Source organism: Falco peregrinus, chromosome 3, assembly GCF_023634155.1.
Source record: "Falco peregrinus isolate bFalPer1 chromosome 3, bFalPer1.pri, whole genome shotgun sequence".
Classification (NCBI taxonomy): Eukaryota; Metazoa; Chordata; class Aves; order Falconiformes; family Falconidae; genus Falco; species Falco peregrinus.
This window is the reverse complement of record NC_073723.1, coordinates 96,431,894-96,457,906: the sequence shown is the minus strand read 5'-3', so window position 1 is coordinate 96,457,906 and position 26,013 is coordinate 96,431,894. Positions and strand designations below refer to the sequence as shown.

The 26,013-nt window shown below is 42.9% G+C and overlaps 1 protein-coding gene across 1 annotated transcript; it reads right to left on the bottom strand.

Moving 5' to 3' along the window:
• Window positions 1-552: 552 nt before the first annotated feature.
• Window positions 553-25,411, bottom strand: SYCP2L (synaptonemal complex protein 2 like). The gene is made up of 29 exons (XM_055799888.1): window positions 25,376-25,411; window positions 24,054-24,078; window positions 22,950-23,035; window positions 22,729-22,817; window positions 22,591-22,625; window positions 21,634-21,776; window positions 21,110-21,162; window positions 20,703-20,748; window positions 19,861-19,953; window positions 19,715-19,775; window positions 19,162-19,310; window positions 18,266-18,344; window positions 15,809-15,927; window positions 15,315-15,390; window positions 15,078-15,153; window positions 13,127-13,175; window positions 11,950-12,005; window positions 11,262-11,316; window positions 10,514-10,670; window positions 9,391-9,440; window positions 8,183-8,279; window positions 7,649-7,740; window positions 7,420-7,483; window positions 5,525-5,656; window positions 4,657-4,775; window positions 3,242-3,336; window positions 1,672-1,771; window positions 1,532-1,590; window positions 553-1,045 (listed from the first exon to the last, which is right to left on the bottom strand). Exons 1-29 carry the CDS (start codon window positions 25,409-25,411, stop codon window positions 931-933), a joined length of 2,406 nt encoding a protein of 801 aa, XP_055655863.1. The 3' UTR covers window positions 553-930.
• Window positions 25,412-26,013: the final 602 nt, after the last annotated feature.

Here is a 26,013-nt window from a genome sequence, read left to right as displayed (position 1 = left end):
AAACATTTCCCTATAGAAATATTTCCCTATAAACTCAGGATCCCAGCTTAAACAGCTAAAAGAAACAAGCCCTCTGTTTTCAGCACCTTTTCTGAAATGCCAGGCCCAGTCTCCCGTAGGGACACACAGGCTGTTCCATCAACGCAGGGAGCTTTCATCAGCTCCATGCAGCGCAGACACACAGCATTGCACACATCACAGCAATCCATCAGTCTTACGGCAGGAATGCTGAACCCCCAAAGCCATCAGGTCCATGCATAAAAGCTGCAGCAGCAGCAGCAAAAATACATGCACATGTGACTGGGTGGAAAAGACGGAAACTAAGCTTTGTATCAAAGTTAGCAAAGTATGCAGCTTCCTTTACAAATTGAAACGGGGCCATAAATTAGTGATTAGGCTCTGAAGAGTTTAACAACTTCAACAGAATATTTAATTAGGATACAAGGTAAATTAATAAATTTGGGTTTTAGAAATTGAATTTGGAGGCATCAAGGTTAGATGTTGATAGACTGAAAAAGCAAATGACAGAAGCACACAAGGTGGTGTGGGGCTGCAGAGCTCCTAGCCACACAGGTGTCACAACGGCACAACTCCAAGGGCAAGCGGGACAAAGGGACAGAAGATAACTGCATTGGGGGTCACTAACTACACAGAAAACAGCCTCAGGACAAAGGAATCCCCGAGATACGAATTCAGGAAAAGCATCACTACCTGATAGTCCTTTCCCTCACCTTCTTCCTTAGGCAAGTGCTTTTGGACCACTTTCCCTAGATGCTAGCAGGGCAAATATGGCTTTCTCTATGCTTTCCATGCATCAGGACCGGAGGCCTCACAAAGAACCAGCCCCACAGGTAGGCTGACCAAAGGTTTCCCCTCCCAGGACTTCAATTTCATTTTCTCACTTCCAACACTTCTCAGTCAGGCCACAGCTCAGAGCCCACCACCCCCACGGCACTGCTTGTGCACCACACGTACCGTTGTATTCTGGATAGCATCAGCAAAACTGTTTGCTGTTTCACCCAGGGCCGAGTCAATGGACTGAATTCTGCAAGAAAAGTGAGCTTGGCTAGTTTGCCTGTGAAGCATTAGTAGTTACTGATGAAGCTTGAACAGAGATTATTTACCAATCAAAATGAACCTGAGGATTCCCCCTTTTGCAGCTTTCGGCCCAGCATTTGCACCAACAGTACCTTTTACATAGGAAACTATTATTACCTCCTTCCACCCTCTTGGACCCCTGGATACAGATGTGACCAGAGGGCGCACCTCATTCCAGATCCTGGTGCAGGTCTCTTGAGGTACATGCCTGTCATGCACAACTTCCCACACAGAGTCCCTCCTTGCACCCTTGTCCCAATGCAAAACCCTCACAAGGCTGCAAAGGCTCCATCAATGACCATCAAGCAGAGGTGCCATACTGGGTTCAAAATACTTCCTGAAATACCAGTGAGGGTACCACCAGCCTGGCTACTGCCCTCTTTAACCATCTTCGAGGATTTGTGACCATGCAGGGCAGCTGGTAGGGACATACCTTTGCTTTTGCTGGTTGCAGAAAGAATTCAGTTTGAGCAGCTGCGTGTTCCAGAAGTCCTAAAGAGAGCCCCAAAGAAAACCCCCATTACTTGGGAAGGAGGTACCTTCATGAGCAGGCGCACAAGAAGTTGTACACACCACTGCATCCTTCTCCATGTCTACCAAGATTTGAGTTTCCTTCTCAAGACTGGCAAGCTCTGAAACAACAATCTTCTGGAAGGTCTCCAGCTTACTCAGCCTAGTGATGGAGAACAGAAGTAAGTTTGACACTTTAACATGCAATAGCACAAGGCAGATGACAACCCTTTCAGCACCAAACCTGCCTTTTAGGCAGAAGAAAATGTCCTTGCTGAACTATGTGAGGCAGTTTTGCTCTCAGGCGTGTCACAGAGCACATGAACAGCAACCAGTAACAGAGGTGCAGGACAGAGCACCCAACAGGGTTCCCAGGGCATATTCTCCTGGCCTCCAGGGATTTCAGCAGAGATTTCCCCAGACAAAGAGAGCATCTTGGCACAAAATTGGATTTCCTACCATGAGTCTGATATACACATACAGTGTTGTGACAGGATGCCAGAGATTTCTAAACCTTCACCAGCAACACCCTAACTCACTTGGGTTTGCTACTTTTCCCTGGTGATGGGACACCAACCCATCATCTGATGGTGACTTCAGAAACTACCCTTCTGGGGTAGCGCAGTTTTGCCTCCACTGTCCTGCAGCTCTAGTTGGCTCCAGGTTACTTGGTTAATAACATCAACGTACAGAGCAGCACCTCACTGCCGCCAACTCCAAAGCATCCCCTGGTTTTGTTTTGGGGTTTTTTTTGTCTGTTTGATTGTTGTTTGGGGGTTTTTTTTGTTTTTATTGTTTTTTTAAACACACTTCTCCATGTACCTTAACAACAAGCAAATTCTGCTTATGGACATCCTGCTGATACCTGGGATTTTGCACTTTTACAGGCTGTCATTTCACATATATGAATATAGGTCATATATTTGACCTAACTCCTGGAAATTGAATGTGTAGAAGATACAGAGGCCTGATAGACTTACTCATATCTTCGGCTGTGCTTGTATTTCACTTAAAAATCCATAACTATTATAATTGATTTCTATTATAATTGATTTTTTTATTTAGCTCCTATCTAAGAAATTTGACAACCTGCAAAGCACAAGGACCTTCTTAAAGCCCCATCTGGTGAGTGCCTGTGAAGTGCACTAGCTGGATATTATTTCATGTACATGGAAACAATCTACAGAAGTGGGTCTATAACAGACCCCCTCACTTTTCTTCTCCCCCACTTCATTAAGTAAGAGTCCGGTCTCTTTCTTAAAAGATGTAGAAACAGAAGCTACTAAGTGTAACAAGAGGGGTTTTAAACAGATTTGTGAACACTGGTGACTATCAGAAGACAGTCTAAGGACTGACTGCTTCATCAACTGCTCCCGACTCAGGCTCGTTTTGCATTAATTAATCCATCCATTCTTCTTTACAGGAAAAAAAAAAAAAAAAAAAAATCACAGGATCTACACTTCTGGAATTCGTCTTACAGAGGAGCAGGAGACACACACAAGCTATTTTGCCTTACAAACCATAATAAGTGCAGTAGCTTACTGTCAGGTTCACTTAAAGAGGCATTCCTTTCCACGTCAATCAAAATTTACACAAAGCTGAAGCTGTTTTCAGCCAGCAGCAGGCAGCTTACCTGCACTCATGGATCTGGTTCAGCAAGGTGGACAAGTTCTTCTCCGAAATCCTCAGGGCATTCTGTGCACTGGTCTCCATCCTTTTGTACCGTGACTAGCCACAGGACGCACCGTTAGCGATGGGCAATGGCCCAAGCCAAAAACTAGAAGTGTAGTTTGCAAAAACTTTGCCTGGAATACAAAACCCCCTGCAGGCTGCCATTCAGCTTAGCAGAAACCATCTTAAGTCACATTTAAGCCGAAGTGAGATGACACGTAGAAAGGGCACTCCAAATATGAACTGATTTCATTCAGCCACACTAGTTACACCAACAAACTCCTATGTAACCCATGCAGCTTCAGGTCAGGGTCATCTTATCCAGCCAGCAAAGCAGTGAGCTTCACCCCATACTGCAACACACTTAACTGCACAAAACCAGGTCTTTGTTAGCACCACTGCAGATCAACACCAATGCAAACCATGTGCATTTTATTCACTACTGATTTGTAACTACCTTGACTCAAGGACTTTGTGCCAAAGTTTAGTGTGAACACTTAGCACCAGCTCAAACAACAACAACAAAAAAATCATGGTTGCACAATATGAAGTGCTGATCCAGTATGTCTGCTCTGCCATGTCTAGTTTGTTCAAAGCTTTTAAACACAGGAAGATGCTGTGATGGGTCAGATACTTCCTCTCATATCAAACTTAGTTTAATGCCCACATTACTTGTTATAGCTAAATCAACAGTAGCAGCTGGCTGCTTGCACTGCATGTCAAGCACATCTATGCAGCTGAGTGAACCAAGAATATACAGCTTGTATACTACCAATCGTGCAACCAGCATCTCTACATACTACTAAGCTCAAAGACACAACCGTGTCCATGTGGATCTTACATGTTCTAGTCAATAGGTACAGCCTGTATTGCTGTCTGTTTTCCATTATGGAAAAGCTGCATAGTCTTGCATCGCAGTGAAACTGCTCTGTGCTCCAAAAGGGAGTTTCTCTGTTTTTGATACATGCCCATGACATTGACAATGACCCACAGATCCAGTGCAGGTACACCGTCACTATACTGGGTTGTCTTTCACAAAAACTTTGATCCTTTCCCTCTGAGGAAAGTATTTGAAATGCCTAACCAAATCTGATGTTCCAACATATTGAAAAGACAAAAAAAAAAAAAAAAAAAAAAAAAAAAGAAAAACCTTATTAAAAATTCCTTTCTGCCTTTCCTGTAACACTTCTCAGAGTATATAGGTTGTGCAGAACACCTCTGGGAGCTTCAGGCTAACCAGAGGCTGCAGCCAAAACCCTGCTCTTGGACGCAAAATATAAATGGGATGTTTGCACCAACTCCCCTGGTGATAAAAAGGTGATTTCACATACTATAGGAAGTGCCACACACAGCACACATTAAGAGAATGCACGTTACCCAGAGCAATTTCTTTAGTTGGCTGATGAAGCTCTCAAATGCAGTAATCACCCCTGGATCACTGATGTCTTCAGGCATTTCAAAAAATACATCATCCACATTATCATCCTTTTCCTGACCTAGGAGAAAGCACATGCCCAGTTAGTACAATGCTGGAGGGCTTCTTGGAATATAAACTCTCCTGCTACTGAAGGCTTTGTCATTCACGTGAATGCAATTTGTGATAGAGCTAGAATTTTAGTCTTGCTCTTCTACAGCCCACAAGCAGGAGGGAAACTGCCCCAAAAGGCATTGAGAAAGACTTGTCAGAAAGCAGCATGGAAGTAGAGGCATGATACTAAGCAAACACAGAGCACAACGTATTTACAGATAACGAGGCAAAAGCACAGCACAAAGGGGGAAAGAACAAAAAGAAAAGTCAGGCCACTTTTCCTGTCTTCCGATTCATTTCAAGGGAAGCCTAGCCCCCTTCTGTTCGGACTTCACAGTGTTTTGCAGTTACTTTGTCCATTATCTGCATGGTTTTTTCAGGTTTTTTTTTTGGTTGGTTTGTTTGTTTTGATTTGTTTGTTGGGGTTTTTTAACAGCTCCAGACAATCACTGTTCAGAAAGACTAAAAGGTGTGGACATCATTAAGTGGCTTCTTAAGTGGATCATGGTTAGTGAACCCAAAATCCCATATTCACACCTCTACATAGGTGGTACCCAATGGCAGCACTGCAACACATGCCTTATGCTATGTTTTGACTTTTGGAGAAGATACTCTCCCTACAGATATCTCTCTTCAAGCTTCCATGTGACTTCTACATCAAAAAGAAAAAGCTGGAAGCATTTAAACACTTTACCTGAATTGTCAACCTGACTTTACCTGTTTGGATCTCAGCTTTGTTCTCTACTGAATCAAAGGCATCCCTTGCTTTATAGGAAGCATCAGGGGACAGATCACTTGCTTCCCACCTGGAAAATTTAGGTTTTTTTATGACAGTGCTGCTTAATATACCTAGAAAGAGAACAGAAAATGTTTCAGAAAAGAGTTGTTCTTTTGCATGAGGTATGTGCTAGTATCTACCAGCTACTTAAGCAGAAACCACCACTTAAACTACCAATGCCACAGAAAAGCGGGCAACTTCATTTTAGGGTCTGGCATCACACTTACAGGACAGGGTTAAGACTGCACCAGCAAGTATTTTTCCCTTGCAAAAGCAGGCAACTAGACTGCCTAGCGCTACGCAGACAACTGGAAAGCCACCATGTCTCCAACTTAAAGACAATTTTGCTCTAACCATTACAATAAATAAATAAATAAATAAAATACACACACACACACACTCTTGTCCAGCTTCTTTACATTCCTTCTTCCAACCCAAGATCTCAATCTGTTTATGCTTATTTGTTCCTAAGCTGGTTTCATCTGCTCTGGGGGAAAAAAGAAAAAAAAAAAAAAAAAAGAAGAAAAAGAAAAAACCAAACCAAAACACATATAAATACAGAAGAGAGAGAAAAAACTGACCACGCCCATAATAGCCTTCTTTTCTGCAGCTTCACTGGAGTTGCCACACAATTTCTTTTAACCCAGGAAATTCCTCAGGAACACTGTGAGGAAGGCTGCAGCCCACATTTTAAGGAAAGCTTACAAAAAAAAAAAAGTCATTCCACTGCCTCAGTGTCCACTTTTCTGAGCTCAGTGAGGTATCTGCATCTGACCGACCACCTCTCTGGAGTCTCCATAGGGCAGGAAGGTGATGGATCCCAGGGCAAGGGGGACAGTCGGATCACAAAGAGCATGTTGAGGTAGATTTAGGGTTCACAAAGCAAAAGTCCAGATGCAGTCGCAAACCACACCTGAAATTTCTGAATGTAACACTACTTCTGCCATTGCATGGTATCAACTCCTCTCCAACTGTAAGACTGTAAAGAGTGATAAAAGTCCTCAGCACTTATCTTTTCCCAAAATTAAGCAGATGCATGAGTGCAGGGAAAGTATATTCTGCAAATGCTGGACAAGTAAAAGACCCATTGGGAACATGACTATAGCCAGCTCATGAGAAAAGGGATGCTTCTGCCAAGACCAAAGCTTCAGTGACTCCATTCATAGTCACAACAACAACTTTAAGACAATCTCTCAGAACTACCTCAGCATCAAGAGCATTAGGATGAAGACAGCCCACTCCTGCTCAGTTTTCCTTGAAGTTCAGTTGTTTCCAGTCACAAAGAGACTGCGCTGCAGTTTTGAATTAGTTTGTGCAAGTTCAGTTTCGTTTAAAAAAAAGCAAATAAATCCCTAAGTGCCACTTACCTAAAAAAAGCTACAACAATAATAAAGCACCAGTACAAGTCACCATTTACCAACTGCTTATAACAATGTTCTGTGTCTATATGCTTAGGTACAGAGAAAAATCAACAGTTTTCAGGGATGCTTGGTTTTTTAAATCGAAGTTGCCACTGTACTTCCAAAACATTAAAAATTAGTGTTCATGTGTCTCTTGGGTCACTGCTTTATAAATCCCCAGCTCTTAACAGCTATGCTACAAGTTCCACTGTGATCAAGGACAGGATTTAATGGTTATGAATTCTGGCATCTGTCTAAAAGCATCTTACCATAGTCTGTCACGATATACGAAACAAAGAAATAGAAGGTATTTCTTACACAAAAGGTATCTCTAAAAACCTCAACACTTACTTGTCTTTGAAAGAAAATGAGAACTTTGACAACACCCCTTTTTACTTTTAAAGAGCTCTTCCACATTACCAAGACTGACAAACCTGAGTCCTTCCGCTTAAAACTGTCTTCTTCTCTTGACAATTTGCCAGACGCGTTGTGAAACTCCTGAGGAGAGAAGGAAAAGAAAGCAAGAAGGTATCCAGTCTGCACTGCAGACAAGCTGCCAGGGTTTCACCCAGTTATAGGAAGCAAAGCAACTCGATGCATTGGTTTTAGGCAAGAAGTAGCCTGACAGCAGGTTAGGAGGAGTTCAAGTGCTGCACACTGCACCTGCATAGCCTTCTCCACATCACTGGGATAGCTCCTGGTGGATGTATTAAGTAGTAGTGGACCCTTTTCGAGCCCCTCCGAGGGCATTTCATCTGTGCAAGAGATCAACCAAATGACACAGGCAGTAGAGGTTGAATCCTATACTGACTAAAAACCTCAATTTAATGACATACATATAAAAAAAAAAAAAAAAAAAAAAAAAAAGAAAGAAACCACCACCCTCTCCTTTCTCTCTTCACACAGGGAACAGACAGTGGCTCAGACTTAGTCCAAAGACCAATTTATTTCTGGCCATCATCAGTTCAGTCAATTCCTTCATGTCATTAGCCCCAGCTAAATTTCTCCCTGGTCAACAGACAATCTACAAACAATATCCAGCCCTCAGACCCAGTACAAGAAATATCACAAGGCAGAATGCTTATGAAGAAAATGCAAAATTAAAAACAAACACCACCAAAAACACACCCAAAAAGCACACCCACACATATCAAAACAACTTCCCTAACTCACTGAAGAAGATTAAAAGAGAAATACCAGCATTATCCACTGTAGGCATATCGCCTCCCTTGGAGCTGGATGTGCTTGTTTTCCTTGGCATCTCCTCTTGAGCATCTTCCCTTGATGCTCCCTGCTAAAACAAAATTGATTCTAAGCATGTATTTATTTAAACACTACTATGAAAGTAAGGGTTTGGGTTGATTTGGGGGGGAAAAGATTTAGTTTGGTTGGTTTTTTAAATACACTAAAAGCAGAAATACACTTGAAAGATGCCTAACAATGCTAGGTCTTCCCAACACCGAAGAAGATCTGCGCCCCAAAGTTCAATGTATGCATAAGTTCTCCCTTTAGCCATTAAAGCTGTATAGCATATAAAGATTTTAATGAACAGAATAAAAGCGTGCTAGTCAAGAGAGAAAAGAAAAAAGCTTTTACTTTCCCCTGGAAGTCTTAACACAACTACTAGTTATGGGGAGTTTAGTCCCAGACTTTCTGTATTTATGCGGGGACCTTTCCTAAACATTTAATGTGCAGCACTTAATGGCTGGGCACTGGGAGTCTGCCACTGCTAAACTGTGTTTTATTTTGCTTGATGTATGCCTGGTCCGCTAATTCCTCCATCAATATAATCTATGGTTAGTTTTCCCAGGGCTATAGGTGAAGGTGGAGAAGGACAGTGGAGAAGGACAGCTGAACCAGGGCTCAGCGTGAGCACAAGACTTGGAATAAAAACCTTGAAAATTGCCAGCAAAATGCAGAGGGGAATGTGAGCTTTCCCAAAGTGCCACAGGGAACGGGGCAGAGGACAGTGTGGGGACACAGCCCCGGAGGCCCAACTGGGATTTCTGCAGGTATGTGGATAGGCAGCTCCAGCTCTTGGCAGGACCCCAGAGCTGAATTCACTCCTGTGGAGCAACACCTGCATCCCCCAAAGCAAGTGTCACATCAAGCAATTCCTGCCCAATTTTCTGTCTATCAAAGGTAAATAGTATTATTACAGAACAACATGCTTGGGGTTCGTGCACAGTTGTTTCTATGAAGTTTCCCATGTTTTGGTAAGTTCTCCTTGTTTTCCCACTCTCTGGTAGATCAATACAGTCTCAGCAATCCTTGGCAGACAAATCAGTTCAACAGAACATTTGAGAAGAAACATAAAACCAGTTTCTAATTCCCCATTCATTTGTACATGTTTTGCACACAGCATGGTTTTAAACCCGAGGCACCTAAGGATGACAGCTCCTTACCTTCTTTGTCGGGTAGTCACCGCCGCTACTTCCAGAAGACACTGGAAGCACTGCAAGGAGAAAAGCTGAGCTGGTTACTGACAATGAAACCGTGTGCCTTACCCAGTTATGGTCTGCATCACAGCTAACTCGGTTTTGAGTCTGATTTTCTAGACATTTACAAGAGAACACTTTGCAACACTTCAAAAGCTTCAAAAAAGACCCCAACCTTTCTAACAAGGCTAGATGCCATGATGCAAATATACACCACTTGCTGCTTCCAGAGCAGCTGCCAAAAATAGGGCCAGCTCAGCAGCTTCTCTGATGGTCCCCAAGTCCCAGCCAGGACACGTGGGCTATCACTGCAGCGAGAACGATGACTCCCATAGGAACACAGTATAAAGCATAATTTCTCCCTCAACTTTCTTTTGCTTTTCCATCCCTACAGAAGCCAACAGCCACCTGAGCAAGGCTCATCCTCCATGAGAGGGATGGAGACGTTACAAATCTCTCAGGGCAATTCAGTTTGGATTTGGAGGTTCCAGCAGCCAACAGACCCATGGAGCATGGCTACAGGGGAAGCACACTTGGTCAGGCCTGAGCAGAGAATGCTGTTGGAGGACACTATGTCTGACTTTGTGCATCTCTCAGAGAACAATTGACCTATCTGTGTTTAAGAAGGGGAGCAGAGCGCAATGGTCTGCAAATTGCGTAGTTTTTCGAGGTCTGTTCCCCAAGTCAGTCGTATTCCTGGAGAGATGAAGAACGGAAAGTCATAGGGAGGAGGTATGGCCGCTCCAGAGAGATCTTCCTCTTCTTGTGTTCAAGAGCGCCAACACAGGCATCAACTTAGCACCCGTGGGCTCTTCAGCCCCACTTGCACAGAGGGCTGTACCCATGCAGACACTCAGGTGCCCGATTTCCACCTGGATGTTTGAACCCCACTGCGGGAAGGGGGTGGGAGCCTGGTCCTTTGAGCACAAGGTGCACAATGCACCTCCCCCGTGGGGCACCCCTCGGGGCTCTCCCCTGCTTGGATCAGAATTCAGCCAAATCATCCCTCTCCAAACCATCATCAGCCGGTTACTTATCTGCAGGACAGTACATCACGCACAGCTAAGCGTCAACAGGGGACCAAGCTTACCTTTTAATTTACTTCTCACCCTGGATCTTTTTCGCGTATAGTCAAGAGATTTTGGCAACAGCTCTTTCTGAGAGTCAAGGATCCAGCTTTTTTCGCTCTCACCAGTGCTTCTATTTTCATCGCTGCTTTCAGAGAAAAGATGTTTCCTGTAACTGGACTAAAGACACTATAAAAAGTGAGTCCTGCTCGGTCAGCTCCCTCCACTCACCCAGAAGCCCCCCGGCTATTCCCCCTTCATCTACTACCAAATTATTCCATTTCTTCCTTCCCACAGTACAACACCTAAAACATTTTAAGCTGTGAAATCTGCCAAAACAGCAACAGTTAACTGTCAAACCAGCAGTGTAAAAAACACCAAGAGGCAGATGGTTGCCCTTTGCCAGCATGGGGTTCACAGCATCCTCCATCCTCATCTCCCCCTCCCTTCTGTATCTAGATAAAAGAGCTCTTGGAAGGAGGAAAGCCTCAGCATGCCTGAGCTGCAGCCAAGAGTGCAGCGAGAAGAAAAAAAAAAAAAAAAAAATTAGCACAGACATTCACTCGCTGGTCTGGCAGTCCTGGTGCACCCTAAGCACTGTTTTCGGTAGCAACAAGCAGACTATTTTGAGGCTACCAGGCTCACATTCCTCCACCTCTGCACTGGCTAAGCCTCAAACTTCAGCGTCTTTAAGGGTGCAATCAATTTGTATAGGTGGATACACACACAGCAACCAAAGGCTCAAGGGATAAAAAAGCACAGATGACCTACCAGCCTTCTCTTGAGCTTGTCCGGTTCCTTGCTCTTGTCTCCTGTTTTCAAACTCCTGCCAAGTAACCGAGAAAGACCCCAGTAAGACGAGCAGACACTGCAATAGCACATCACAGCAGCACAGAAGGGTCACAGCCAGATAGCAAGGACAGGGGGCTCCTCGAGACACCAACAGGAGAACCAAACTGATAATGCCAGTCATTCACCAAATTTTGCTTCTTTGGTTGATTTCTGAAAATAGCGATCTGGGGATACCTGGAAAGTAGCACTTTTTTTGTTGTTGTTTTTTTTTTTTAAAAAAAAAAAAAAAGGCTATGTACTTAGAGATGGCAAGTCGCTGGCAGCTTGCTATAACTGGAGGTAGCCAAGGCAAGACAGAGGGTTTAAGTTTTTTTCAAAAATCGGTAATTTAGGCATACGATCAAGGAGCGGGGGGTGTTTGAGAATTAAAGTCTTATTATTGTCAAAACATACAGAAGTCATTATTCTCTGTAGTAGCTTTTGTATTCTCAAGTACTATTGAAATATTGCTATAACATCCAGATACTGCGACAGCTAAGCAAGGAATTATTTTATCAGAAACTCACACAGCCTTTTTGATCCCATCTTAAAACAAGTTAAGCTAAGGCAAAGAACTTTTCTTTCACAAAGCAAAAAGTTCATAAATGGTGCACACACAATCCCATACCGCTGATTTTGCGAAGCAACCTTCTGGCTAAGAATCTTTGCTTGGGCTTCAGCAACCTGAAAGAGAAGCAGGTATTTGTCTTGAAGTCAAATTATCCCATAAAACAAACCACAAAATTAAGATGTATCAGAACTCAGAAGGGCTAGAGGAATGGATTACGAGTCCAGCAGGAAAATTCAACTTTTTGACAGTGGGATTTGTTGATTGGAAGTGTCAGAAATTATAACAGACAAACATCAGCCTTCTATAAACAGAGTTACTTTCTCTTTTCCTTGCTTTACGAATAACGTTTATTTTAAGCAATAACATCGTAAGAGACGTCATTTGAAGCAGTAACACTGCTAGTAGCTGCAGGTGCCAGCCAGCCTTTGGGCAGGGCTGCAGGGACAGAGGGACAGGGTACCATGGAGCAGGGCTTTATGCTGACACCCAGTGGCAGTAGCAAGGGTTGGAAGGTGTCCAGTTCCAAACAGAAATTCGGGGTGCCCCTTCGGCACCCATCGCCGCTGAGCTGACAGGCGGCAGCGGCAGCACCCACCCCAGGGAGGAGGCTGACAGCCAAAGGGTTTGTGCGTGGAGCCGTCTTGATGGAAGCCATCGGGAGCAAGTTCTGAGCTTCCTGAGAAAACCCACACTGGTCAAACTTTGGTATCAGGCAGAACGATTCGTTTTTATTCAGTTTTTCTAACAGTCTGTAAATATGAGTCAAGCAGAACTTCCAAGAAAAGTTTTGTGAAGACCGGCTTTAACCAGGGATTTCTAACTTGCAAAGCATGGCTCAGAACGGACTTCAGCCTCTTCTGGTTTAGCCTCTAGGAGCACAGTGAAGGACACTCAATCTGCTTTCAGTACCAGTAAGACACAAGCAGAGGCTGGCCTTCGACCTCACAGCTTCACTGCAGCAACAGCTCAAGCTGCAGTTGATTTTATCATACACTATCCACCACAAAACTCAAGTAGTGATGAGCATTCTCCCCACCTCAAAACAAAAAATTGCCACGTATAGCACCATGCAGAAAAAAACAAGAGCCTCGGATTCTCAGTTGCCTGCTCTAACAGTGTCTCCATCCTTACCACATTTCTGTGCTAAGAGATAGCCCCTACTTCAAGTTACTGCTGTTAGCTGCTGGGCTGGGACCTGAAGCGCATCTCCTAACAGCTTCTGTCTCAACTTTACCTTTTCATGACTTGCAGCATCTGAGATTTCAAAGTCATAGATTTCCTTCCTGCAAGACAACATATACGTGGCAATGACTTACAATCATGAAGAATCACCCTATGGAACTTCACTAAGAATATGGGGGGGTAGTGCAGTTTGTTTTCACCCCCCTCCCCTATGAACTCCATTATACAGTAAACAGATACTTTATTGCCTAAAAATGCTGTTTTCTCAGCTTCTAAACAAAAACACTCATTCTTTTCCTACACAGTCTCTATTGTCTGTCTTGATTCTAGCTCTTTCCATTGTAAAATTTTAATTTTAAGAGAAATAAGATACAAGGTAGCCTATCCCTGTTTACATAGTGGACATTTTGTTCCCACATCACCAATAATAGTATGTGGTAGGAAGAAATCATAAATGGGAAAATATTTTCAGAAACATTTAAAAGGGGGGAAAAATCCATTTAACTGTTTTGAAAATTCTAATATTTAAATGTTTTCTCTCTCTAATCGCTTCTCTGTATGCATCTAGATTGTTTTCATGTCTTTCAACACTTAAACTTGACCGTATCTTCAGTTCTTTCTCCAGATTGTAACCATGTTTTAAAAAAAAAAAAAAAAAAGTCTACAATTATTGCTCAACACGCAGCACACCCGGGAGGCGTACTTACTAGTGGAAGAAAAAGAACTGAGCTGCTCGTTAGTTAAAGCTTCCTGAGGGAAAGGAACTCTCGTTTTCAGATGAAACACTAGAGGGAGCAGAATGACCAAACTAAGGAGTCGAATTTCAACTAACTTCTACACTGCTGCTCCTGCTTTACTACAAACTCTATTTGCTGCGTCAAGTTATTTGGTCTTAAAACACAGAACTTGCAGTAATGATGAAGTCCTGCATCAAGTTTTACCATTCTTATCTACAATCAAATAAAAAATTCATCAAAACGCTTGAGTGGGGTTTTTTTTAAGCTGAGTCAGTGGATTGAAGCAGGATGCCCAAGGAAGCCCCGGAACCACCAGAACCACAGGGGAGATCCTTATGTACAGTTCGTTTGCTCTCCTGCCCAGCAGCAGACATTAGCTCGCACACAGCACTGGGCACAGAGCACAGCAAGAGGGTGCAAAAAGGCTGCATACAGCCTTGAAACCCTCCACTGCCTCTGCCCGCAGTGCCGCTGGCTTGGAACACCAGCGGACCCACGTGTGTGCATGAGGGAAGGGGTCAAAGAGACCATCCTGAAACTGTAGGACACGTGGTGCCAAAAATAAGCTTAGGTATTTGTGAAAGAATCATAGTCAAGTCCAACCGTTAACCCAGGACTGCCAAGTCCATCACTAAACCATGTGCCTAAGTACCGCATTTATGAGTCTTCTAAACACTTCCAGGGATGGCAATTCCACCACCTCCCTGGGCAGCCTGTTCATTTACAACCCAAAGAGTCGGTTTGTGAGGTACTAGCAGGGAAAAACACTTGCACCAATTAGCATCAAAGGAGTGGTTTAAAAGGTGTGTAGGGAAGAAAGCTAATCAGTCACTTCACAAAAGTCCAACTCATTAACTATAAGAAATGCTGTCCTGCAAAGTTCGGGGCAGGGGGTGAACTCATGTTCACATGATCTTCCACAAAAGTCACGATCCCCCTTATGAACAGTTACATATTTGGTGAGCTCTGGTTACACAGCTGAAGCTAAACTCCCAGTAATACAGCTGAACACTCATCCTGTACTTGAATTAAATTCATGATGAGAAAGAAAATTCACACCAAAGTGGCAGCCGAGCCAGTAACCAAACATCACAGTTCTGCAGCTCCAAAGTGCTGTAACTCTGAGCAGCCAGCCTTGCTAGCCAGGGTAGCAAGACAAACTTTTGGGTTTTTTCATATAATAATCGATAGAATAAACTTCAAAATTACATGCATTAAAACCCCAGGGGAGGGAAAACAAACAAACAAAACAGAAAAAAAGCCCACCTTGTAACTTTTTGTCTGCGAGACCCTCGCCTAGGCTTAGCTTTCGTCCTTGAAGATGAAGTTTTGGACTTTTTTGCTGAAGGAGGCAAGGAAACTACAGCTTCACCCGCTGGAGCTACTATGAAATACTTTATCTGCTTTTTGCTGTAAGGCCCACAAAAGCAGACCCTTCACCATGTCACCTGGGGAACACTTAATTGGGTCAGACTTAAGGAACTGAAGGGAGCCACGCCTGACCTGAGCCTTGGTTAGCATCTTCCACGTAAGGCTGCTGGTTCACTGTATTCACGGTGACACCAGAGTTAACCACTTTCTGCTCGGAGACATGAAACCATGAACAGAGCATGCATACGACTGATAAAGAAGTGAGGTTGGTTGGTTGGTTTTTAGGAACAGAGATTTTCACTGCTAGCCTGTGGCCACAGCTGGATGACAGGCTCATCATCAGCCACACAAAAACATTTTAGGTTGCACATAAGTGATATGATGAACTCTCACTAAGAGCATCCCACCATCCCCTTACAAGGGGTAGCAAAATTTCTTCTTTCTTTTTAATGCACTTTTGCCAAAATTGCAAACATTGATATAAGATGGAGTTTGAAAACATTGCCAGATCTGGGTACAAACTAGTTTTCTTTGAAAGAAGGTTTTAACCACACCTATAAAAAAGGGAGACTGGAGGAGGGCAAAAAAGGGCACAAGGAGTGTTTCACCATACACCAAACACTTACTGCTACGGTGCCTGTTAACTGCTGGCTGTGCTGAGAGGTTAAGTTGTCTGATAGAGTCTCCACGTTCCCAAAGTTTGAAGGATCTTCCGTCATCTGTGGTTTGCTGGACTCTGGTATTGCTGCAGAAAAGCAGTTGAGCGAGAAGGTCATTGCAGTAATTGAATACACACACCACCACCCTTTTCCGTTCTTGCTTACGTGCACAGAAGCATAACGATACAACTTAACAGGCACAAACATCTCAAAATTTTTAATAGAACAGAACCATCAAAAATCTCCAGATTATACAGAATTGCCAAGCGAAATCAACAGCATTTTGAGTGTACCCCTTCCAAGCCCCTCTTACTATATAAATACATATAACTATCACCTTATTTCTACCTTGGCTCTTAGTTCTGGAAGACATGGAACAACCCTTTGTGTCCAACTAAAACAACAAACCAGCAGGATCTTCCACCACCTCTGTTTCCTTCCACTGAAGGTCCACTGGGCACTGCAAAAGTTGTGTCGCTACAGATAAACTACCTTCTGCCCTTTGTACTCCTTGCTTGCTTCAAGGAGTAGTGTCCACCTTGTACCTCTCTGCGTGTTTCATGGTGGACACTAATGAAGGAATTTCTCCCTCACCTGTACCTCCAGGATCTGGAGGACTTCCATTCTAGCTCATTCTGGGTTGTAACTGGAGGAAAATGAGGAGTACTACCAAAGTAGTTACTGCCTCAGACATTTAGAGCTGAAGTAGCTCTTTCTACTATGCACCTGGAGAAATCTGACATACACAATAACTAAGAGGAAAGTAAAAATTTGGTTTTAATATCAGCACAGAAAGAACGCTACCTAAGGGCTCTTCAAACTCGTGATCCATTTCTGAGACGGTGGGTGCTGGCAGTAGAAAGAGCTGTGAGTTCATAACCTTAGAAGATGTGGAAATCTCTCTTAAACAAGTTACACCGAGGAACAATCTGCACAAAAAGTAATCACTTCAAAAACTGAAATACAGCCAGTTTTGCAGCAAGGACATATCCTGGCCTTCAAGAAGGAAAGATCACTGTACAGAAAAAAAAGCCACCTCCCAAATAATTTGAGACTGAAATTGAGCTAAGGAAACATTGCCTGTTGATGATCAATTTGATCATGCACGCCTCTTGCCTTTGTGCTGAAAGCAGCTTTTCCTCAAGACTAGGGGTCACAGCCTTGCAAAGCAGGGTAGAGGGAAAGAAAGAAGCTACTTTCTCTTCCCCTTGGACAAACGCCAGGCTTGGACCTTCCTTTGGGTCAGGCTCCCAAGCATCACATCTGTACTTCAGGCTCTGTGTTCGCTCGACATCTAGCATGTTTTGGATCAAAATGAAACCCATCAAACAATGCTGGAAGGAGATGTCATGCAGGAGATGGTCACTGGCAGCGCGAGAGACAGCACCACTTGATCACAGAAAATTCGGTGTGTCCAGTTCAAAGAAATACAAAGCACTTGCTCTAGGCTGGTGAGAAGAAGGAAATAACGGCTATTCCAGGTCCAGCTAAGAGGCTTTCCTACCATAAGGCACATAGGCACATTTGTAGCTGGGGCACACACAGGGACAGCCCTGTGACACAAGGTATTTCCAGCAGCACTGCCCCTACGCGTGGCAGCAGGTCACCTCCTGCAGACAGGAGCAGCGTAGCCACTCAGCGCTCTACAGACAGGGCCTGCAGGTGAGCGTTTCTGCAGCACCAGGCACCTCCAGGGCATCACTCACCCTGTGTGGGGAAAGAGGACTGGAGCACACCGTTCTTTATCACATCCCCTTGCCGAAAAGGAACAGAAGTCACATCCCTGCAGGAAGCCTCGGCAGAGGCTGCCCCACCACACACACCCCCACCGCGCAGAGGAGAGCGCGTTAAGTGCCAAGGTGTGAGCACTGGTCCATCAGAGGACCTGTGCTTCCACGGGGACACAGATGCCACCGTCCCCTCCTGCAAGGAATCTCCCACAGGCACCTGCATGGCACAGCCAGACCACCAACCATGCACAGGGCGAGCAAGAAGGGAGGAGAGGTGGGTGCATCCCACTGCAGTTGCAGGTGGAGAAACACCACTGCACACGCTTGGCACATCAGAGGTCAGCCAGCAGCAGAGGTGTGCCTTGCCAGCCACCTGCCAGCACACAGATCCTGTCTCCACGAGCAGTTCCCCTTCCCATGCAACCTCAGCAGCCCATGGTCACGGTGCCTCATCCTCGCTCCCTGGGACTCAGCATTTGCATGAGCACCAGTTACCAAGCTCATGAGATACAAACAGTAGAAAATTGAACTTGGGGGTTTCTTTTTTTTTTTTCTTGGGGGGTGGGGGGTGTCATGTGATTGACCACGAGCTGTGGACTGCAAGTGAAGATACTCATTTGAAAGCCAAACAATTTAAATTTCATTAAATAAAACAATAATTTCTAAAAAAAAAAAAAAAAAAAAAAAAAATCACCTGTTTCATTCTGCATGGCTTGCTCCCCAGCATGGACAGACTCCCCAGGATGGACAGACTCCTCTTCAGCCATATCTATCTGTTGGTGTGAATTAATCTCATGGGAAGTGACCTTAAAAACAGTAAAGTCTTTATCTAGTTAAGGCAGCTACTTAATAACAAAACAAACAATTGTTAAACGCCAGCAGCAAATCATTGGATGCTAATTGAGTTGACTATTTAGAATGGACTCAGCTCCTACAAGGATAAATGACAGCCACTATACTACAGCTATTTACCGTCACACCAATATTTGTGCAAACCCCATGGTGTGTAAACAAATCACGAGTATAAGAAATTAACATATTAAGATTTAAAAAAAAAAATAATCACACACATCCCCCACGTTTTTACAATACTTGAGGTTTTCAAGTGTACTCTACTTTTAATCTAGAAGTACTATTGAGATTTGAGTCTTCCAGCACCCCTTTTCTCCAGGTTTTTGTGTCAGTTTGCTCATCCTGTGCAATGTTAGTGCTTCGAGCTAATGTGAGAGCACATTTATATTTCTAGCTATGCAATTAAATGCCATAGGCTTTATTTACTACTTCAGAAACACGACAAAAGTAATCATAACACGTTGAATTGATTAACAAACCAATTTAACCTTCCAGCTTCTAAACCATAAATTAGAGTCCCTTGAAACTTCTTTCCTAAAGTCTCTAATTTCTTTCAGGCCAAAGTTAAGAACATCTAAACAGTGGGTCAAAAATCCACAAGAGGAAGACAGATATATAATGAACATGCATAAATAAACACACACAAAAAACCCCAAACAAAACCACTGATTTTTTTTCCAGTGTATATCAAGTAAAATATAGTTTAGAAAAGAAAAAACATTCATACCAAGAGCTTACCATCATTTTTTCATCACCCAGAACTTTTCCAAGTATACTTGAAATGTCGAAGTCAGCACTGAAAGTTATTTTGATTTTTCTTGCTTCGGTTTTGTTAAAAGTAGCAGGAACCTTCATATAAATTGTAACAATCTTTTGTCCACCATCCTCTGGGCAAAAAAACCCCAAGCAAACAAATAAAACAGTTAAATCTGTTTTAGAGCAAGACATTCAGTGTGCCACCCCAAAAAAATCTTAATTAGTGTTTGGGATTTTTAAAAAGTCTCTTACACCTTGAATTTCCAATTCCTCTGTTCATCCATTTCTTTCTCATTGGATCTAGACAATTATGCTGTTCCCCAATACATCTATAAAGTGACCCCTCAACACACCCTGCTTGTGTAGGGAGGGTGGGCTACTGTGCTAAGGGGGCCCCTAGACCTCCAACAAGACCAACAGGGAGACAGGAGAAGACACAGAAACTCTCCTTGGTGATGGTGAAATTTTAGGTTGGCTCCATGTGTCTTGTGGACCCACAGCCAAAAGGAATACAATGCCAGCTGGGAAATCTTACCCTTCAGGCTGTAACCGCTGACGGCTTCTTTCGACAGCCTCACCGTGTCCCAAAGAGCACCCTTTGGAAAACCAAAGCCATCACATCAGAAGAGCTGAGCGGAGTCAGCGTTATGCTAACCCAAGGCCACCTGGCTTTGCTGTTACCCCGTTACTGTCCACATAGAAAGTCACGCTCTGGCTGCCAGCGTTGAAGTCAATCCAGAACTCCTCCAGCTTCTCATCTGGTGGCTTCTTCACCTGGGGAAGAAAAACAGCTGCACTGCTGCTCCCAGTGAAGGAAAAAAAAAAAAAAAAAAACCAAAAACACACAACAAACACACACCACAACTGCTGCAGCATTCTCAGTTTTCTTTAACAAAAAGTTGGAAAGTGTTGCCCTACACGTGTGTGTATACATATGCACACCTTGCAGAAATAAGACTTGGGATCAACCTGCGAGTTGCCAGCCTGCCGCTCAGCTGGCCATACCCACAGTCAGACGTGGCTCTGCATCAGCCGAGGGAAAGGCGATACACAAATGCTCAGTGTTTGTGGTGAGAAAGACTCTACAAAAGCTTTTAGTAGCTTTCAGCACTTGAAATAAACCTAAGCAGGGGAACTGGCTTCCACTGAGTTGGTTTTGATTCGATACGACTGTAAGGAGTGGTGCCACAAATACATTTAAAGACCAGCAAAGCAACGTGCAGGATCCGTAACTGCGGCTACGGCCTCTCCTACATGGACATCAGGCTGCTCTTGTTTTCTGGCAGCCTGGGAGCAGCTCTGCTGGAGGAATCAGCATTGTCCTATCCTATTTCTTTTTAGAGATCTCTCTTCTGTCATCGCCTGAAAGAGAAGTGCTGCCTACATCGTTTGGCTGATACAAAAGCAAAGTCAGCAGCAAGGAGAGGAGAAAAAAAAACCACCAAACCCAACATATACCACAAAGCAACATTTTAACAGCAATAACACTGTAGGGAAGGTGTCACAGTGTTAAGGACTATTACCTCGTTCACGTCAGCAAAAGCAGACATACAAGGAAATGAATAGACTCTGGAAGAAAAGCAGACTTCACATGATACAGTCAACATCAGAGTTCAACTTTATCAAAGATAAAATCATTAAGATTGGTTATTGATTTTATTGTTCAAGAAATAATTAATAAAGTCCTAAAAGTAAATTAAGCTAGAAGTTCAGACAATACAGTATTTTATTAGTGATGCACTGTCTTCATTGATTTTACTTTCAAAAAAAAAAAACACCATTAAAATGAATAAAATCTTAAGAACTTCATTATTCGTATGTGATTTAAATTACTATTTTTTTAAAATATAACCCAGCTCAGTTTACAATCCTAGTTTTTCCCCTCTGCACTAATGCCAGCACCAGTTTATTCTGTTGGTTCACAGCTTACCTGCTTTCATCCCCAAGCCTTTCATTTAGCTTGTTAAGAAACTTTCTGCAGTCCTTCAAGACAAATGGCATCTTATTAAAAATGAGGCTACATTTCCTTTGCAAAGAGTTATTCTATTGGGCTGTGTAACTTCTATTCCAGTTATAAGCTTTCAACTGGTCAGTTGAAAAGGGAAAGAAACACTCAAGTTGCTACAAATGGCTGGACCCAACTTACAACCAGCAAACCCCCAAACAAACCACAAAATTTTTTTTATGCTTTAGAAGTAAAATAAAATAGCTCCTATTTCTGAGTTAACAATATGCCATTTTATATTTGCCAGATTAAAAAAAAAAAAAAAAAAAAAAAAAAAAAAAAACACCACCACCACACACACACCATCCACAAATAACTACATAGCTTTGTGTATTAATAAAAATCAGTTTTGTAGGAACTTCTTACAAGGACGTCCTGACCGAACTCAACCAAAACTAGCCCCTATACACACTTGTCAAGTATGTTGTTTTCAAAATAAAGACCCTCACCGTCTCAAATTCTCTATCCTGGATCTCTTTGAAAGCTTCAGCAAGATAGTTATCTTCAAACCAATGGTGAACAAGGTCATCCCTCCATTTTTTTGTCATTAACCTACAAAGTGCTTCTGAAAGGGCAACCTGAAGGTCATAATCTAGGTGGTAAACATAAGCACAGGGTAAGTATCACAGCCCAGCATAACAGAGAGTTATAACATTGCTACTCTGGCACTTATATGCTACAGTCGCATTCATCAGCCAGCTTCAGCTTCACCAAGGAAGGCAGCAGAGGGTAACAGCCAAGCGTTAGCTCCAGGCATCCCCAGCTCAGTGAGGTCAGGGTGTGGAGCACTAACCACAACACCTGCATGTGTCAGGAGATGTTCTTGGGGGTCGGGGGGGATGAGAGCGGCGCCTCATCACTGACTCCCCAGGATTAAGTTTCATTTCACATGCCATGCTAACACCCTAGAAAGTGTTGTTGCTAGGAGAAGAAAAAAGAGATTTCACTCAAGAGACTGCAAACCTTGTTAACAGAAGGTTGTCCATATCATGGCAAAGTAGTTAAAATTTGTTTTCTAAAGACTAATAGCCAGCGTACTTTGTAAACACATACATAAAGCAGATCTCATTACCTTTCAACATACATCAGTTTAGCTTTTCTTATTAACCAATATGAATTACTGACTAGAAAGAATTAATGCATTGTCGCATCTAACAGCTTTTGAATAATGTTTTCCTAAAGTACTACCCAACTTTCCTCCTCCCAAATCAACTCTTGACAAGGAAATAATTAAAATTATAATTAATTTTCAATTATAATAAATATTATATATAATAATAAAATTACTGTAATAATTCAATAATAATAATAATAATTTAATAGTATTATATAACATAATAAATAAGCAGATTAAGTAAAGCCAGAGAACCCCAGCTTCACAAGAATAACCACTAAATACTTCTTACCACCAACCTCCAGTATAGTTTTTGCAAGGTCTTTCCTGAAACGACATAATGCAACAAGTTAAAGCAGAGAAATAACTTTAAGTCTTGTTGCAGCAAAGATGCTGTTTAGCTACTGGAGCTTGAGGGAAAGCCACTTACGTGAGCGAGCACATCTCCTCGGACAGAGGGAATTTCTTTCTCTGTTCCCGTGAGACACTGTTGAGTATAGAGTTGAGGGTCCTCAGAGTCTTTCCCCCAACAGAAAAAGGGGCAGAAGGGAAAGTGAAATAATTGAGTAACATTTTTCACATTCCGTATCTAATTACACACACTTCTGTGCACACCTATCTGTGATTTTCTTCTCCTAGTAGAAGTCTTACCTCATGCCGCAGAGAGTAGCAAATGTTTGCTTCTGTCACTAGATGCCCTAGTTCAGGTAAAAATAAATTCACCAGCTCTTTCTTCCCTAGAAAAATCATTGGAAAGGTTACAGCTAGCAATGAGCTGGTCTCCATATAAGACAGTTGAAGCAACTACAGCTTGTTGTGTTGAAGGAGTAAAAATATCCCAGCTGCGGATGAGTTTTAAATTAAAACAAAGCTTCCAACCATTTAATCCTAGCCAGAAAAGGGAACTGGTAACTTCTCCATAAAAAAAGCTCCAGGTACTTTTAACTACGCCTGGGTAACTATTTAAATGGGTACAGAGAGGAGAATCTACTTGCTAACTGCAAGAGATAAATCCATAATACACAGCTTTTGTCAAAGTCCACAAAGCAAACCACTAGAGTATTAACCAGAAGACACTCATGCCCACTTTGGTCCCACTGGAACAAGCTACAAGGATGAATAAGCTCGTGTTACCTGACCCACAATGTAATGTTTAATTTTTACATGCCTTGTGAGCCTGGATGTCTGGACACATGGGTACTTGTGCTTTCTGAAAGCACCTGCTCCCCTGCCTTAATGGACAGCCAGCAGCCACAGAGAAAAACCTACCCACCGAAGTGAACGAGGACAGACATCCCTCCCTCTGCCTTGTCAGGGTGGCTGAAGGAATTACCACGTTATTCTGCAGCGGTGGTTGCCTTCAGCAAGGGAATAACATCTGAAGCCAGTATGAACAGGCGTGCAAGAGCAGAGCTTCTCGCCCAAACTCCCTTCAGAAGCGCCGCTTACTCCAAGCAAGTGAAATATTTGATGCCCCCCATTTAGACAAGATGCCCCAGCTAGGTGTTTTTGTCAGCATATTCAAAACAAGCAAGTAAAGAGAATGGTAAAAGGGTTTGTGCTCTGATCTAAACAATGAAATTTAACGGGAGAAAAGTCAGCAGGAGGACTGAAAGAAGACATTGCAGGGAGGACGAGGGGGAAGGGATCAGAAGGGAGAAGAGGAAGGGGATAGAATTCAAGCAGAATTAAGAAACGTGTTACCAAGACTGAGATTCAGGATATCAAGGAACAGAAGGGGGAAAAAATACTGACCTTCACTGCTGCACCGGCAAATCACCTGACGGAGAAAGCGAAAGAAGCCTTCATTAACACGCCACAGCCCGAGAACCACAGCACTCAAAGCGCTGAGGTGCTTATGCCCCCACCATCACAGCTTCCAGGGGTGAAATAACATAAAACATCAGTGTACCCACATCAGGGAAAACAGTGCCGCCTGATGCAGGTGTGTCACATATTGGTCACCCCAGGTGGGCACTATGTAGGGGGAGTAAAGGGAACAAGGCACCCACTTCCCCCAGGGATTTCAGCAGCACTTGAGAGCGCGGTGCCTTCAGGTCACCTGCAAAACCCACATCGTGGCATCGCTTTGTTACTTTTATTACACCTATGGGCCTATGTAAAAACATGTTTTGCATTTACACACTACTACAGTGCTATATATCATAACGTGTAGTATCTGAAGTCCCTTAAGGAAAATTAAATATAAAATAAAAAAATTAAAGAAAAAAAAACCAAAACCCAAACAAATAGCATTTCGTCCTCCACAGTGAAAGCATATGAAAGAAATGGAAAAGGAAGAAAAAGAGATCAAGTTTTGACAAATCAATAATTTAAAATATTTCATATGATTTCCATGTGGTTAGTAGACAAAGAAGAATATTGGTTTTGCCCAAATATCTTTTATCAAGTCTCCTAAAAATAATCATAAATATGCACACAAATACCAATGCACAAAGTGACACAGTTCCAGTAAGCTACAGACAGCAAGACTGGGGGACCAGCTTGGGTAAAGAAGTCCAAAGTACCCTTCCTACTGCAATTTTACATCACTTAGGACTCCGATACCTTTAAAGTTACAAATATTTAAAATAGAAACCTAAGTAAGAACTGTAAGCAGGTCAGATTATTCTTTAAATCTGCTGTTTCAAACACCATAGGACCAAATCACCAGGACCACCTCGTCAAACACGCGCATAAGGTGCAGCTCAATGTCAGTAACTTATGCTCTAAAAAAGAGCTTTGGCACAAAAGCTTTTGTTTACAAAACATCAGAACTTCTTGCACATTTTCCTGCAAAAAATAAACACTTGGCTTTATGTTAGAAAACAAGAAAATGCTGCAGCCCTGTGCAGCCCCACAGCAGCTTCTCCCAGGTGTGTCAAAACTCAGCCTAACACGAGCCCTGAGCACACTGCTGGGTGCTGCCCCTCCACACCACCTGAGCTGCATCCCAGACTCAGTCCTAGGACCAAGGTTTGTGTAACTATTTGGTTTTTAACAGGGAACTGTTTGCAGACAACGGCTTTCTTATCCAATAAATGTGACCCTTCTGCCCCCTTAATGCACATACGTACCAATGCAGAGTCAAAGAAGTCTTCAAGAAGCGACATCAAAGATTTATTCTCATTTGGGTCGATGAGGTTCACAAATGCTCTCGTTCTTTCAAACCAAGATACCAGGTAAAGTTAAAAGAATCAGTTAAAACCTGGGAAGGAGGGTTGATAATCTTTCAACTAGATACATCTGCAGGAAACCTTATGCACAGAGACAGGTTTTTCAGTCCTTAAACTTCAGAGTCATATGCTGCATCGAAGCTACACGGCATTAAGGAACTAGGATTTTGCTAGGAGAGCATGAGAAGCACCACCTTCGTACCCATTCAGCTGGACTTATTCCCCCCCTTCCCTCCTTTTGTCCTTCTTTCTCATCTCAAGGCACCCACTCTTGGTGCTCAGGACCTCCTTGACACAATGCACACTGCTAATGGCATCGTAACTCCTGTGGAAATTTCTAGAAGATCAATTCACAGCAAAATAACGTTTTAAAAATTCATCCAGCTTTTTCAAAGCCATTATTTTAACACTTGATGTTATTTTAATATAGTGTATGGCATCACACCCCTATGGCTAACTAGAAATCTATGCTTCACTGGAGGTACAGAGCTCAGATTAATCAAACTTCATTAATAATCTCTCTGTACAGGAATCTTGAG